General features: G+C 38.9%; 1 protein-coding gene across 1 annotated transcript in view; it reads left to right on the top strand.

The window, feature by feature from the left end:
• Positions 1–14,636, top strand: part of rinl (Ras and Rab interactor-like) — a 42,502-nt gene extending 27,866 nt beyond the window's left edge. The window contains exons 5-13 of the mRNA XM_039760589.1: positions 883–955; positions 1,627–1,715; positions 10,437–10,561; positions 10,735–10,963; positions 11,069–11,779; positions 12,258–12,566; positions 12,866–12,997; positions 13,082–13,245; positions 13,858–14,636. Of these exons, the coding sequence (XP_039616523.1) occupies positions 883–955; positions 1,627–1,715; positions 10,437–10,561; positions 10,735–10,963; positions 11,069–11,779; positions 12,258–12,566; positions 12,866–12,997; positions 13,082–13,245; positions 13,858–14,271 (2,246 nt within the window). The 3' untranslated portion in view covers positions 14,272–14,636. The remainder of the gene's footprint in view (positions 1–882; positions 956–1,626; positions 1,716–10,436; positions 10,562–10,734; positions 10,964–11,068; positions 11,780–12,257; positions 12,567–12,865; positions 12,998–13,081; positions 13,246–13,857) is intronic.
• Positions 14,637–16,835: the final 2,199 nt, after the last annotated feature.

Below are 16,835 nucleotides of genomic sequence, written 5' to 3'. Positions count from 1 at the left end.
ATAATCTATTAAAAAAGTGCAATTCATAATTCATGACCATACCACAACAGTGCAAAATGCGATGCAGTGTCATGTGGAAATTAGCTGGGCCTCTCCTGCAAAAGTACCCAAATTTCAAGTATACTCTGAGTCTGGATATGCAGGATGTCATAATCATAACTCACGTTAATGTCATGTCAGCCGGTTATCATTAGCGATACATGTTTTTATGCATTAATTTTCGGACAAGTTTATGGCCTACAAATAAAATGTGAGTTTCAGTGTTTCGACAGGAAGTGTGAAATTAATGTAGAGATATCATTTCCAGGTTCAGAGACAAAAATTCACATTTCTTGCCTTCCGATTGGAAAAGTCATTGATGACATCTTATCTTCATTGTCTAATCTGAAGGCAATGTTTTTGTCTATAGATAGGAGAAGCCAACCTAGCGATTAATGGGCTATACCTATTTTAGGTGGACTATGGAATGTTTTCAAAGACGTACATGTACAGAATTTGACCTTTAAGAGGGATTTTAAAAGAGTTCATATTAGAATCATCTTAAAAATATATATATATATATCTTGGAGAATATAACTTGACAAATCCACTCGAAGGGTTCACACGGACCTCAAAAACAGGGCCCCCATAGGCGCGGAGCCTGGGGTGATCTCCCCACTTATCACCCCCAAACGTCGCTCTTGGTAACTACCATGCCTCAAAACTCCTTCATTCTCTACCTGAAAAAATCACAAAACACATTTAGAGGCATACAATACAAAAAAAAGTACATATTCAATAACTTGTAAGAAAGCATACACACCTTTGAAGTACCTCTGGTCGGTTAGACAATATGGAAAGACATCAGCTGACAATGTATCTTTTCTCCTTCCTTCTTCACAGTGTGGCACCTGGAGACTTCTCACCTTGGCTTCACAGACCTTTCCCAGCTGGTCGGGTTCCTGACAATCAGCAGGTAAGCTCCTGAGAACCTTCAAGGGTCCTTGGGTGTAGAGGATCTCCTTTTAGAATCTTGTGATCTGGGGTTGGCATGTCTAAGGTCAGGGAAAATGTTGATGCAAACCAGAGCAAAGGGAGAGTGTATTCTTTGCCATTTTCAAATTAATGTTATCCCTTGATCGTTCTTTAACCTTGGTGCCTAAATCACCTAACACACATAGATTCATGGCTGTACATGGTCTTTGTCCTTCTGTCATGCCTGATACGATCATTTGCTTCCTGTCACAAATTTGCACCTGAAATTTGTTTCTCTTGTTTGTGTTTTTTTTTACATGAGTTTTTAAGTACCTTGACAGTGTGGTTTGCACAAGTGCCTAGGATCACATCCCAGCTTTCTGCTGTCTTGGGCTTGAATATTCTTTTCTCTACAGTATAGTGACCATGTTTTCTGGCTCACCTTTATTTTGTATCTTTGGCCTTTTTCTGTCCCACAGGCTTGTTCTTGCTTCACATATCTCATTTTTATTACTTTATTTGCTTTTCCCAACACATCTTTTTTTTTTTTTAAATTTGCTCATTTTTTTGTGTTCGTCGTCTTCCTTTTATGATTAAGACACATTTCTCGTCTTCCTTCATGCTATGATTTTGCTTCAGCTTTGTCCTTTATTTTCTTGTTTATCTGTACAGAGATGTCCTGCCTTGTTGCCTTGTTCTGCCTCCCTGCCTTTACACTCTGCCTGTTGACCAGTTAACAAAGGCATCCACACTGGGAACCAGTAAGTCATCTATCATTTCTTTCACTTTATAGATATTAACAGTATACAATGCCTTACAAAAGTATTCAGTCTTTTGATCAATTCAACAAATTTACATTGTAATTTTGATAGCAGTAAAACTCAGAAATAGTTAGTTACATGATATAGTTTTATGTTTGAAAAAATGTATAAAGAAAAAAAAGCAAATATGCCTTTCACTTAAGTCAAGTGTGTCAAACTCATATTCTGGAGATGCTGCAGATTTTCTTTCCACTTTCTTAGTTTGTAACCAATTTCGTGTATTAATCAAACATACTACTTTATCATACAATTTATTTTACTTGACTTGCCATTTAAGATTTATAACCCTTATTTGTTCCTTTTTCTTAGTAAAAAGTCAAACAATACTGAGATTCAAATGCACAAATAGACAATCCCTCAGAGGTCTCAAAATCAATTTCTGGGGAGCCATCATTTTCATTCCAAACAATTTCTTAATTAGAGGCCACATCTTGCTGTTAATCAAAGATAGAACATATTTCAATGGCTTCTTAGTTTACTTATTTACCCACTCCAGTCTTTTCCAAAACTGTTGATTTCTTTTCTTCTGTACCATCCAAAGGTTTATCCAACTTGAACATTTGTCTTTCTATATATTTCATTTTAATATTGTATGATGGACAGATAATTGGGAATGGGATAAATTAGCTGGTTGTCCAATGGCTAGAATTTCAATATTGTTTGACTGCAGGTAAAGTTAAAAAAGTAAATAAATAAAGTTCCTGAATTTTAAAATTCAGAAGTCTGTTCCAGAAAGCAGGATTAAATTGAAATCCACCTAAAGTAAATTGGGATTCACAGAAATTAGGCTAATTCTATTCTATAAAATGTGAATTTAGTCAATCCTAGTTTTTCTAGAACAGATTTAGCTAGAATTTTGCGATCTGTGTGCCAAAAGTGCAATTGACTCACTAATCTTCTTTTTTCTGGAATGGACTCAGGCTTTGTCTGTTCCAGAAAGAAAGATTTGATTAAATCCAGCCCAGTTACTGGGGCAACCAATGCCCTGAAACTAACCTGAAAAAGAGCAGGTTTACTGTGAAGGATTAACGCTTTTTTTACTTAAGGAGCAATCATAAGGTCGTAAATGTCCTGTCAGAAATGCTGATCAAAACTGCACCATTTTAAGAAGCAGAAAAAGCCTTTCCTAAACGGTTGCTATAGAAGCACATCTTCTTCGCCTAAATACTGTCCAGAGAATGGTATTCAGACGCTGATATTCTGTCAATATATTCGAGCAACCTTCTAAAGCATGTCATTTTCAGTTTAACACGTTGCACTTTTATGCTAACATCTGTGCAAATCATGTACATTCTCCAAGACAGAATTAAATAATCACCATCAAAGATGAATTCCACAGTTACAGAAAGGGCAATTGAATTTAAACAGTGGCAGCATTTCTGAACAATGACAACTGACAAAAGAGCTTCTCACTTCCACCTCTTCCATGGAATCCCCCACATGTTCAAGAAACACCACTGAAGATTCTCTTCTTCTGTGAATACCTTCATTTATATGCTTATTAATTATGTTCTGTAATGGAAAAAGGCAAGAATATTACTTCTGCATTGTATTGTAATTCATTTGGCTGATGTTTTTTCTATTGTCTATAGCACTTCTAACTACTAGCTTAGTTCCCATTTCCCATCTTGCTTTTACTTATTTAGTTAGCTTGTTATGTGGTACTTGTAGCCATACTCATCCCAATAGATTGTTACTCAATTGTAATTGTCTGGGTGGGTGTAGCATTCATCTTTATCAAGCACTGAGTGTGAATGAAGGAGACAATTGACTTGTTTTATTTTATGGAGCACAAACAACAGAATCAGGGTGAAACTGTCAACATGGTCTTTATTTATTACACATTCCTCTTATAGTATTCACATTATCATTTTTTTAGCTACAAACTCCATATAATAATCACTACTGTACCTACTTGTTACTTGGTCACTACATGCACTTTTCTGCTTAGCCAATCACAGCAGTTTCACTGTTTCAATGTGCAGGTACAGAAAGAAGCCTAAGTATGAATATCAAAGACATGTACAAATATCAATGTGCTGTCTTTTCCATTCTTAAGATAATATGAAATGCTATGCACATAATTATAAATGTTAAGGCCAAATTTACGGGGCAGGTTGGGCGGATCTGGTCAAGTTTGAAAAGGGTAGTTCACCGTTTAAAGAATGGGTTTTTATCCATGTCTTTTTTTGCAAATTTGTACATGAAAGTAATTATCCTTTGGTTTATTTAGACATGTAATTACAGGACAATACAGGGTTAAGTGCAGGCAGGATAATGTTCAGTATCTCTCACAGTAGCAACAAGAACAATTCAATAAGAACTTAATGCCATGGATTACACAACACTTTTTTGATGTAATTATCCTTTCAAAATTGGAATACAATTTTTACTTAAGGGCATGAAACGTTTCAAATAAGCTAGTTTTATAATTGGTCCATATTTCACAAAGCAATAATGTACTACTCAAGGTTTCACACCTTTTGCCAAATTTCACAAATTCATCCTGTCTGTAAAATTCCTCCACATCAACTCCCTTTCCTTGGCAGCATGTAACTGGTATGTGGCTTTTCTTCTCTGGGATATGCCAATAATCTTCATGCAGTGCCACCAGCACCTCTTGCTCTGCTGCCATGAAGGTTGTTCCTGCTATTTCCCATACTAGTAGCCCATGGTTAATTGGCTGGTCAATGCTCGGACTCATAAGATTGCATGTATATTTTGCTGTGAATGTGTGCTAATCTGGTTCAACCTATCCAGGACTGCATGTGCGAATTGAAGTCAAGTGTTCTGGTATTGGATAATCCACTGGTGCAAAACTGGGCTATAGCAAGCCAGGATTCGCTTTGAAATCTAATCTACATTACTGGTACAAAACCCCTGGTCAATTAAAATAAAAGCAAAAGAAGTATGTTATACTAGCAGCAGTAATTTATTATTAATCAAGAACTTAATGGAGTGAACACCTGCAGGCATTGAAGCCATCCAGGATCCAAGTTTGATACTTCTGGTTTAAGTGTTCAATCTACAATCTGATATTTTGTAGACCCACCTTTTGCAGCAATATCAGGTTCAAATCTTTTAGGGTAAGTGTGCAGCAGCTTTACACACTGTTCAGGGATAATTTTCAATCAGATTTTCTTCAGGTTAGGGTCATGGGGTCCTGCGGCTGTGAGGTATCTGTTGGTGAAGAAAGATTCAGTGATCTTAACTTTGCTGACAATGCTGAGAGGTTCGGGGCACTCAGGAGACTGAGTGAGGAGTCTGAATGTCTGGGATTGCAAGTGTCCTGGATAAAAACAAAGATCCAAGCCTTTAATGAGCTCCTGGACACAGCCATCAGCAGGGTGTCTGTCTGCAGGGAGAGTGTCAACCTTGTCAATAGGTTTATTTACCTTGGCAGTGACATTCATGTCTCGGGTGACTCTTCCTATGAAGTCAGTAGTTGGATTGGGAGAGCACAGGGGGTCATGAGTTCACTGGAAAGGGGTGTGTGGCGCTCCTGATATCTATGCAAAAGGACGAAGGTCCAAGTCTTTGGAGACCTGGTGCTTCATGTTTTACTATATGGTTGCATAACATGGAGACGCTATCCAGTGACCTTAGACTAAGACTGGACTCCTTCGGTACTGTGTCTCTTCCGATAATCCTTGGATACCACTGGTTTGACTTTGTGTTGAATGAGTAGTTGCTAATGAAATCCCGAATGAGGCACAGTATCTACATTCTGAGGGAGCATCAGTTATGGCACTACAGCCATGTGGTGCAATTCCCCATGGTTGATCTGGCTCGCAGGATCCTCATTGTTGAGAACCTAAGTGGCCCAGTGGATGTCCATGTAACACCTGGCTGCAGCAGATGGATGGTCATTTCCACAGGGTGGGACTGGACCACATGTCTGCCTGGGGGTTTGCCAATCAGGATCCTGAGCTGTTTCATCATTTGGTGGGTGTAACAACATGCTGTACCAGTGCATGCTCCCTAACCTGACCTGATCTGACATGTTTGATCTTGAGCCATGTCCTGGGCTGCTTTGACCTTGTGTCTGGGATGAATGTCCTGCTGAAATATGAACTTTCATCCATGTTCAGTTTTTCAGTAAAATGAAACAAGTTCTCTGGTAGACTTTCCTTGGATTTTCCCCATCCATTCTTCCTTTTAATTTAACAATTTGTCCTGCTAATGAAATTAGTTCAGCAATATAATCCTACCACCACCATAGTTTAATATAGGTTGAGTATTTCTGAAGATCAGTTCTTTGTTACAGATGACAAACTGTTTTTCGAAGATAGAAGTACGTATTAATAAATGAGGAAAAAGATCAGGGGTCTCATTTATACAGCTTATGTATGCACAATAAGAGGCTGCAAAAGTGTACACAACTCCTTACACAAACATTAGGATATATAAATGAACATGGGTATATTTATGGCATCTCTAACCCATGCATATGTAACATTTTGGAGAAATTCTTGATAAAGTAAGAAAATGTAGACAAACTAGTTAAATGATGAATCACATACATAATAATTCATATCATTGAGCCGTTATTATAATATGTATTGACAAGACAAACACATTATACCTCAAAAGTGATTAATATGATATATAGACTGTATTTTAGTTCCCTTTTAAGAGGGTCAATGCTGCAGAATTTTACTAAAGAACTTTTTTCATGCTCGAATTCATGCAAAGTTTTATAAATGAAGCCTCAGTAGAAGAAATGTTTTCAGAAAACAAGAAAAGATAATAAAAATATTAGTATACAAAAGTCAAAAAGAGAGCCAAAATTCATTACTGAAGCAGAAAGAAAAATTATGAAAATACACCACAAGAATCAAAGGTTGTTATCTGTAATTTTGGATAGAGACGTGACCTAAAAGAAGAACTTATTTCATGTCACCTGAATGATGTCACTGGCCGTGCACCTTAATATTATTATCGAGGAAATCTGTAAACCAATGGTATCAACCTCCAGTAAATGAAATAGAACAAAATGTGGAAGATAATAATACCCAAATCTTGTAGAAGTGTCACAATCAAAAACCGTTGTAATGAATAGAATCCTTATTTTCGAAAGTCTAATTAAGTAGAGAAAAATACAGGAAAAGACTAGAATAAATTAAGCATGAAACATCAATATAACACACACACATCCCTTTCAATTTTGGCCAGAAAGCTCTATGTTAGGCCTCATGTGGCCACAAACACTTTCCCATTTTGCATCTGGGACACGATTTTGGCAAACTGCAGGCGTGCTGTCATACTATTCTTTCTGAGTAATGGCTTCAGGCCAGTATTGTGGAGAGGTCTTGATATGGTTGACTGGTGCTCATTTATTGCAATCTCAGTCACTGAACTTTGCAGCTCCTTTAAATTGTTATTTGGCCACTTTTTCCTCTAACAAGTCTTTTTCTAGTTTACGCAGAGAGCTTTGAAAGATTAACTTTTCTAGGCAGCATTTAGGTTGTTTGCAGTAGTTCTTAACCTTAGAGGCTTCAATCATTTTTCAAAGAAGCCACAGGGTGGCTGAAAATAATTGTAAAATATCAGCGAAATACTCAAATCACTGCAAATCAAGCTATAGCAGTGGTGTCAAACTTAAAGACATGTGTCGAAATGACCCAGGTCAGATCTGACCCTATTCAAATATATTTGTTACATATGACCTGCAATTGCCATTAATATTCTAAAAGAATTCCTTTAAAATTATTTTCATATATAGATTGTATCTATACTGTATATATAATATGCTAAGGGTTGTTCAACTGTTACACAAAAACTAATGCACCAGTGGGCCTTGAACCCTGATCGTGATTTTAATGGAGACCTTATGATGTGATACATACTCCTGTAGCAAATAATTAAAGGTGCAGGCTATCCCTGCAACATAATCTGACCTTAGGTCTTTCTCGCATCAAAACTGTGGTGTGGACATGTGCCATAGTTGACAGGAAAAGAACAGCAGTGACATCAGCTATGAGTGAGGCACACTGCAGAGGCCACATAGATGTATGTCAGCTGCAGGACAGACAATGCAGGAATGACAAACAAAGTCAGCTTATGGTGCAAACTGATAATTGAGCAGCTTGCTAACACTGTGGCCCATCACCTTGCAAAACAGCAACCACAGTACAGAATTCATGGCATGAATTTAAAGTGCACCTTTCAGATGAACTCTGTACTATTAAGACGGATAACAAAGCACTTAATTCACCTTTTTTGAGGTCTAGATGTCCAAGTGCTACCTAATCTTCTTAAATAATATGCTACATTTTTCTGTTCAGAATTTTAAATCACCTGTAGCTTGCAAAATGTTTGAAATATTGACCTGAAATTTGGTACACATATACTACGTGACATCTACTATCCACTTTCAGGGTGATGATTGACCTCCAAGGTTATTCCCCTTTTTATTTTTATTTTATTTTATTGTTGAATCAACTCTCGGCAGTGGCCATCAGGGCGGCCGTATGATGCATGTGTACGGGTGCCGTTCTCTTCTCTACCACCTTCGTCGTCACTTCCTCTACCTCTTCATATCTTAAATCATTCTTGAGGCACACTGAAGGCACTTAAGTGAAAAATTAGGGAAAACATACTAATTAATTGCATCACAAACACTGACTTAGTTAGTTTTAACATTAAAAAGATGCAGTTGAAAGAAAAGAAGAAGCGGACCACTCAGGTGGAGAAAAGAAGAGCTGCATAGGAAGTAGCAAGTGCATCAACCTTTGAGCAAACGAATGCTAAACATACAGAAAAAGAGGATGAAAACTATGAATGTTCAAGTCAAGTGCATTCACTGCATGTTATCGTGCAGTACACTGTTACTGGTCCATATATAATTCAACTGGATTACAGTTACATCTGCCATTAGGATGTGTCTCAAGTGTTCACATCATGCCCAGACAGAGATCAGATGGCCTCCCTGCATAGGTACAGCAATTCAAAGTTTAGTGTTTGGTCATGTTTGTGTGACCAGCACAGTTCATCACAGCTACTGAACTGTAGTCAGGATGAGAACAGGCTGCTTTTAATGACTCAACAAGAAAAACAGAAAACAGAACAGAAAATGACACTACTATGTAGAACTTTAGTGTTTTAGCATGATGCCTAGAGACATAACCATCTAAAAAAAGGAGATGTTAGCTCGACTTCACACACACCACTGCCGCAGCACCACTTAATTTGTAAAGCTGTACAGGTGTCAGGAATGTCCAGCCTCCAATGGCTTACCTGACTGCTGCCCCACACAATTCTTTTTGTCTTCATTGCTGACTTGATTGTTGTTTGTGTGTCAAGAATGCAATTGCATTTCGACTCATTTTAAATGAGCTATTGCTGAATGAAACACTCCAGTGCTGAATCCAGAGGATGCTGAAGCAGCTTCTGTAATTTAGTTCTAAAAACATGTCTGCAGGAGCTAATTCTGCAATTTAAAAACTACTTCCATCCATCCATCCATCCATTTTCTAACCCGCTGAATCCGAATACAGGGTCACGGGGGTCTGCTGGAGCCAATCCCAGCCAACACAGGGCACAAGGCAGGAACCAATCCTGGGCAGGGTGCCAACCCACCGCAGTAAAAACTACTTTTGATTTTTAATTTTCAGAAATGATCATTTTATGCAGAATTAAAAAAACATTACTTAAGTTGAGTGAGTAATGAGCAGCTTTTGTTGTTATGAAAAATATATATATATATAGTGACAAATTCTGTAATTTGGTAACTACTAGTTATTATTTATTCCAAAGAAATATCTACTTGTTTTGTGTTGTGATTAAAAACTTCGGGCACTAGTAAAAATAAGTTTAATTCAGTAAAACATACATGCTATTTTTTTAAATGTACATTAATTTTGTATTATACGTTAAAATCACAGGCAATGTAATACCACTAGCTGCAAATATGCTTTTGTTAATAAATATAAGCTCAAAATCAAGCACTTTTGTAAAGAATGTAGCAAAATTACAAAAGAGCTAATGTACCATGGCTTGTGGAGGGGGTTCCTCGCAAATTCCAATGGTACACTGAGAGACCTTGGAGGAATAAAGGCTGAGAACCACTGGTTTAACACAAAATTTCTGATAATTGATCCAAATGAACATCTAACCACTTGGATACTGTTTTATACTTTTTCATAATTTAGGCATCTGTATTATCTCAGACTCTTCAGAGTGCTCTTTATTCTTCATTTTCATGGTTTCCCAACAAATTCACAATGTTTTCTTGACTGTGTGGTTTTTATCCAGTAAATGATGCAGATAGTTTAATGATTCACCTGTAAAGGACAATTTTAAATCCTCACCAGGTATTTGTTTTACCCGTGTAAACTTAGAGCTTCCATAACACATGGACTACTTACTTGTCCAAACAGCATCGTTCCTTTTTTCCTTCAAATTTTTTCCTAAAATAAAACAATCTCACTTAAAAATGAAAAATATCAAATAGAAGTTAATTTCAATGTATAAATTGTTATCCAGTAAAAGTAAAGAATTAGCTAAGTGACTAAATACTTTTGTATGGCACAGTACCATATTAACCAATCTAACCAGCTTCAGAATGGTTTAACTCCCATCAGACATTGCTCCTTATGATAGTCCCTAATCCATTTCATTTTATCATTGCATTTCTATCTCCTCGCCTGTGTTTTACAGAATTCTGGCTCTCTCCCAGTAAACTGGCGGGCCAGGAGGAAGAGAGATCTTCAAGAAGGACAAGCAGAAGTGATCTTCTGCCCTTTGTCTCATCCCGACAGGGACCCAGCATGTGCTCTATTCAGGTAAAAATATCTTTACTGATCTCAGTTTCTAGCATATCATTGTAGGTGAATCCTAATTGTCACTTGGGTCCAAATCTGGGGGGTTGGTTGTGTAGTGGGTGTGGAAATGCATTGTATCAAGTGCATGCTCCCAACCTCTCCCTTTAATTGTCAAATGTTCTTGCTCCTTTAAGGTGACCTCAGAAAATGGAGCTCTCTGTATCATTAACCCACTGTTCCTCAAAGAACATGGTGATGCTTGGTTGACACACACTGCTCATTCCTCTCAGCCATATGTGGCAGGGTGTACCCCAGTTCCTTACAGGAGGGATCGCCGTCTCAGCACCACTCGAGCTCAGATTCGTGTAAGGAAGCATTTTTCTTTGGATGCTGAAAATGAGTACACTTCCTCCATTACAGCAGGTATGGTACATCACACAATGAGAGTCATGTCTTATTTTCCCTAGGTTCTGAGCTGAGCTGTGAAAACAGTTCCATTGTCAACCATTTCTGTGGTGTTTGTTACAGTTAATTTAAGGGAAACTGTCTCTATGCCGACTACTCCCACATTAGTCAAACTACGACAGAAGCCCATGACACGCAATACCCCTATGTGGAGCTGGAGTGAAGGGGTGGGTCGTTCTTCAAGGGATGAGTATGAAGAACCTGAGGATAGCACCAAGGCAGAGACCAGCTTTGTGCCTCAGTCACCACACAGGGCCTCTTGGATTGAGGAGGGCTGCTTTTCTCCTAGTTTGCAAAAAACTCGCTCAGAAACCTCATTGTGCTCCAGTGATGGCACCCTTATGCCCCCCATCTCTGAACTGGACTCCCTGTCTCTCAGCAGTATGGAGGATGAAGGAGAACTGACACTTTCATCTGCTGGCCTGTCCTGTAGCCCTGTGTTAGGCCATAGGAAACGCCAATCACTTGCTGTAGCAGATAAAGTGAAAAACCGCATCTCAGCTGTGGGAAAGTCAATTGGGGGGCTAATCTCCTTAGAGCGCCGTATTACCAACCGCATCAATGAACTGTCCCAGAAGACTGGATCCGAGTTTGGAAACTTGGCACAGACCTTTATCACCCACATGATGAATGGCACCTCACAGGATAAAAGCAGCACTGAAATGCTGCAAAATGTCCGTCAGATGCTGACCAACCTAAAGACATATCTTTTGGAGGGCTCTGAACTGCATTCCATCCTGGAGAGTGGAGGAGATATTCCCGAGACAGAGCTGGGTAAGTGCCAAGAATTGTTTGTGTAGTGGAAGGGCTTATGGATGCATGCCAACTAACTTTACAGGTTCTCCAATGTGTAGTTGTTTAGTAGCAGGACTTCACTGAGAAGGCAGTTGCATTGTTGGAAAGGTGTCTCTTCAACTCTAGCTTATCTGTACCATGCGGTCTGACTGAAGGTAGGTTCTAGCAAACACCCACAGGAAATAACCTCATGTCATTACACCAGTGCAGGAAGTGCTGCTTTGTGGTTAAGCTGACTGCCGCCTTAGTTTGGGCAAAAACACCTTAAAAAGTGGAAAATAGTAAGATCATGAACTGAGAAGGATATGAGCCGTGGCTAGTTGTAGGTGAATGTGGAAATGTGCATCTGTGTAATGTTATGATGAGAGCCAAAAGAAGAGAGGACCAACTGACTATAGGAGTATGAACACAGACAGGCTACTTCTCTGACTATCCCCCTTACCCCTTCCCTTTTCAGATAACATCGTGGAGGTAGCCTTGCACAAAGTTATCCTCAAACCTTTGTGCTCAAACATCTACAGCCGGCTGACTAACTTCAGGAAAGGTGATGGATCCCTTCAGAAACTCCAGGATAACCAAGTAATCATGCAGAAGTGCAGCCTTGCTGAGCTGGGCGTGGCCTCTCTAGGCCTTCCTGACGCTGCTGTGATGGAGAAAATCCAGCATCGCTTCTCAGAAATGCACAGTTCCTACTCCCCCAACAAGAAGGTTAAGCAACTACTGAAAGTGTGCAAGCTCATCTATGATGCCATGACTGCCAATGAAGGTAGGAATAGACCTCTTACCAAGGTAGAGTGTAACAAAGATGAGGTGCTACACCCTAGATTGTCCCAGACTAGGATACCACCCAAAGTAGCATACACTATGATAAAAGACCAACCAATGTGGCTTATCTGCTTGAGTCTTCAGAAATTGTGTGATTGCTTCTGTTACTATTCAGGCACACTCATCATCTGAATGGCTGACATACTGACATGTTGCTGTTACTTGATGGAGCTGTCAGTAGTCTGGTCTCAGCTGGCTCATTCTCTCTCTTTTCTGTTTCTCTTAAACTTCCTCTTCCAGCCAAGCCATATGGAGCAGATGACTTCCTACCTGTTCTTACCTATGTGCTGATTCAGAGTAATATTACAAACCTGAACCTGGATGTGGAATACATGATGGAGCTTCTGGAGCCAAGCCAGCTACAGGGAGAGGGTGGGTATGAAAAACAGTGCCACACAAGAAGAAGAAAAGAAAAAACCTCATCTAACATTTATTAAACATTCTTCTTGAATGCAGGGGGCTACTACCTGACCACTGTGTTTGGCTCACTATATCACATCAGCAATTACAAGACTGAGATGGAAACCCCAAAAATCAGCATTGAGGCCCAAAATTCCATCCACCAGTGGAAGCGCAGAAGAACAATAAATAACAAACAGTCATGGAGAAGAGTGACACAGGTGAGACACATTTACCATTTAGAATGAAGATAGAACTTTTACAGAAATAAGAAAGGAAACATATTGGTTATGCAGCTGCTATGGAGCTGCAGGTCAATGTTCCTGTTATAGCCAAGAGGTCTGTTACAGGTTATGGTATATAAGATCACCAGACTGGACTACATATTTAGACAACATGTCTACAAAGGTACCAATGAGATGTGACAGTAAAACATCAATGTAAGTGTTGCATACAATACGGGAGCGAACAGGTGCAATTTGTCTCAGAGAGACATTTATTTATGGAATCCCCAATTCTGCCAAAACTCTCCCTCTAACCCCAAACACTTTACTGCAAACAAGTACACACTGTCATAAAATGTAAATATTGTAAATATAACATTTTGTATCAATGTCTTCCATGTGTTCTTAGAGAAACAAGCTGTCCATCCAGCCATCCAACCATTTTCAAAACGTGATCAGTTTGTGCTAAACTTACGATGACATTTGCCCTGGTTCATTGGCACCACACAACTGCAGTTTTGCTGTTGCAGCTTACCATTTAACATTAAACTGAGATTTGTGTTGCAGTAGAGTAAATGCCCACTTTATTCTGTCTTCTTTACTCTCCAGGATTATCTTCTTGTCTCCTATGAGACCCCTGGATCCCTTCAGAAGACAGTGTCCATCCGAGGCAGCACCACTATTCAGGAAGTATGTGCAACCTGTGCTGAGAAATATCAAGTTAGTGAGCCAGAAAACTACGCTCTCTATCTCTTCAAGGATGGGAAGCACTACCTGTTGGACAGTGATGGCTTTGTGAAAAAAATCAAAACAGAACAGAAGCAGCAAGCAACATGGGAGAACAAGGCACTTTTTGTCTATTGTAAAAAAGGACAGCATTCTGATGAGGAGGAGTACCCAGGGTTCCAGGAAGAGTCAACTAGTACCTGCAGCACAGCTTCCCCATTGCTATCAGGTTGTGGATCCACCATAGAGTGCCCAAAATCAGCAAGTGAATATCAAAAGGAGCTGGATATTGAATAGTGAGACTGAAACTGTCAGAAATTGAAAGCTGACCATTTGCGTTGGGTGATGTTTCTGTGTTTACATGTAAATAAAGAGCAACCACCAGTGCCTTCTTCACCACTAGCAGGGAAAAAGCAAAGGCAAGTTAGGACAGAAGCTGCCAAATGCAAATAAGAGGGTGCACATCTAAAAGGCGCGTTATATTTTTCCTCTCTAGAGGATCCACACTGACCTGCCACATCCTTTCAACTGAACTTCTGTTTTACTATATTTGTATTAATTGTAACACATTTTTGAAAGGGTTGGGGGAGTTTTATTTATAAATTTGTAACTTATGCAAATAAAGGGTTTTGGTTCACTGCCAACTTCTTTTACAAGAATAAGTTCTCTGTGGTTTCATGTAATTAAATATCCCTGGGCATCATTTGTAAAGAGTAGGATATATCCCAATGTCCTAGCTAAATTGCCCACCACAGTCAAGTCATTCTGGCCCCCTAATCATCCCCTATTTCTGATTGGCTAACTATCTCTCGCCCCTTCACCACGTAACAGCTAATGTGTAGTGAGTGTACTGGTGCAAAATGCCTGCCGTCGCATCATCCAGGTGGATGCTGTACATAAGTGGTGGCTGAAGGGGTTCCCCAGTGACTGTGTTAGGCACTTTAAGTAGTGAAAAAAGTACTATCCATCCATTTTCCAACCCATTGAATCCAAACACAGGGTTACAAGGGAGGAACCAATCCCAGGCAGGGCGTCAACCCACCGCAGGACACACACCCACACACCAAGCACAATTAAGTATTGCCAACCCACCTAACCTACATGTCTTTGGACTGTGGGAGGAAACCAGAGTACCCCACGCAGACACAGGGAGAACGTGCAAACTCCACGCAGGGAGGACCCGGGAAGTGAACCCAGGTCTCCTAACTGCGAGGCAGCAGCGCTACCACTGCGCCACCCTGCCACCCAAAAAAGTACTATATAAATGTAAAGAATAATTATTAAAGACTTCAGTCATTCTGCATTTTAAAATCCACCACTCCATTTCCAAGCAGAAGCACCACTTTCACTTGACATGCTGGCTTGTCTAGTTAACATAACAATAACTCACATACAGTATATTATTTTTGTGCTAACCAAAACCATATAACCTAGATTCTCTAACTGTGAGTACAAATAAATAAAACTCCCCAAAGACAATGCTAAAGTCAAATATAATATCCAAGCATAGGAAAACTGCTTCCAAATGTTAATTATATGCTACAGATAGAGCATAAAATATGGTTTTGTGTGTTAATGTCATACACAATGAGTAGAATGTAGAACCTTTGCTTAACATTACCTAAAACATTTTCTTTTTTTAGTTTGGTTCATTAGATAGATAGATAGATAGATAGCCAGCATTCTAAATGCCATTTGAGCAAAATCACAAGATCATAATTATCACATTTACTCATATATTTGAAATGAATGCAGTGCTGCAAAAACAAGACAGGACTGATTTTATTAACATCCACCCAGGTGATGAATGATCTGAAAAAATTTATTCTGCATTAAAAGTTTAGAAACAAATCTCATCTAAATGCTTTTACAACTTTTTAGATACTTTATTAAATTACCTGAAAGGTTTCATATGTACAAGTTACATGAGTTCTGTACTACATGTACTTCAAGCAGGAAAGAATTTTTTTGTACTCTGTATACATGATACTAACCATCCTTTAAACCTATTCATCCATCCATTTTGTGAACCTGTTTATTCAAATGCAATGTGATGTGGAAGTGGAGAAAGTTCTGGTAATTCTGGCTGCATGGCAAAAATCAACCTTGGCGGAAGACTACGCAGCAGAATCTCCAGTGTTAAATTAATACTTAATTTGTATTTAAGGAACAGTGGTTCCACATACTGTACACACTTTTGAACCCAGGTCTCTGGAGCTCAGTGTTATCAGCATAAAAAGATATTATTACTCATTGTATGATCGTGACATTTGTGATACTTACCAGGAACATTTATTGGATTAATTTGCTCTCACCCTTGAAGATTAACACATACACACACATACACATAGTGATCTTATCCAGACAAAGTTTAGGGTGGTGACAATTGCCAGTCACCCTGCATTGGATTCCCTTCATACACATACATTTAGAGGTCCAAGCCAGACAAAATCTAAGTGGTGCCAATGAGATTGTCTATATAAGAACTCATTGTCGCCAGCACAAACAAACATGCGGGTGTCATCGCGACTCCCATAAAAGCTAAACTCTTTTGGTTATATGCCACTTGTCAACCAAATGATGTTTTACTTTGACCACATTATCATTGAGGAGCGACCACAAAGGTCTTAATAAACCCTGTGGGCAAGAAAATAGCAATTTGCCCTCACTTGACACCTTCTTATTATTTTAATCAATCTAGATAAAGGACAAAATATAGAAAATATAACAGCAACATGATATTTTTTTAACATATAACAATACCAAATAGAATAAAATAAAATAGAAAAATAATATAGATAGCGAAGTCTGGATATAAAAAGTCTTATAAAAACTTATTGAACATCAGAAATGTCAACGGG

The sequence above is a fragment of the Polypterus senegalus genome, chromosome 8 (assembly GCF_016835505.1).
Source record: "Polypterus senegalus isolate Bchr_013 chromosome 8, ASM1683550v1, whole genome shotgun sequence".
Classification (NCBI taxonomy): domain Eukaryota; kingdom Metazoa; phylum Chordata; class Cladistia; order Polypteriformes; family Polypteridae; genus Polypterus; species Polypterus senegalus.
The sequence above is the reverse complement of the archived record's forward strand: the minus strand, read 5'-3'. Positions and strand labels throughout refer to the sequence as shown.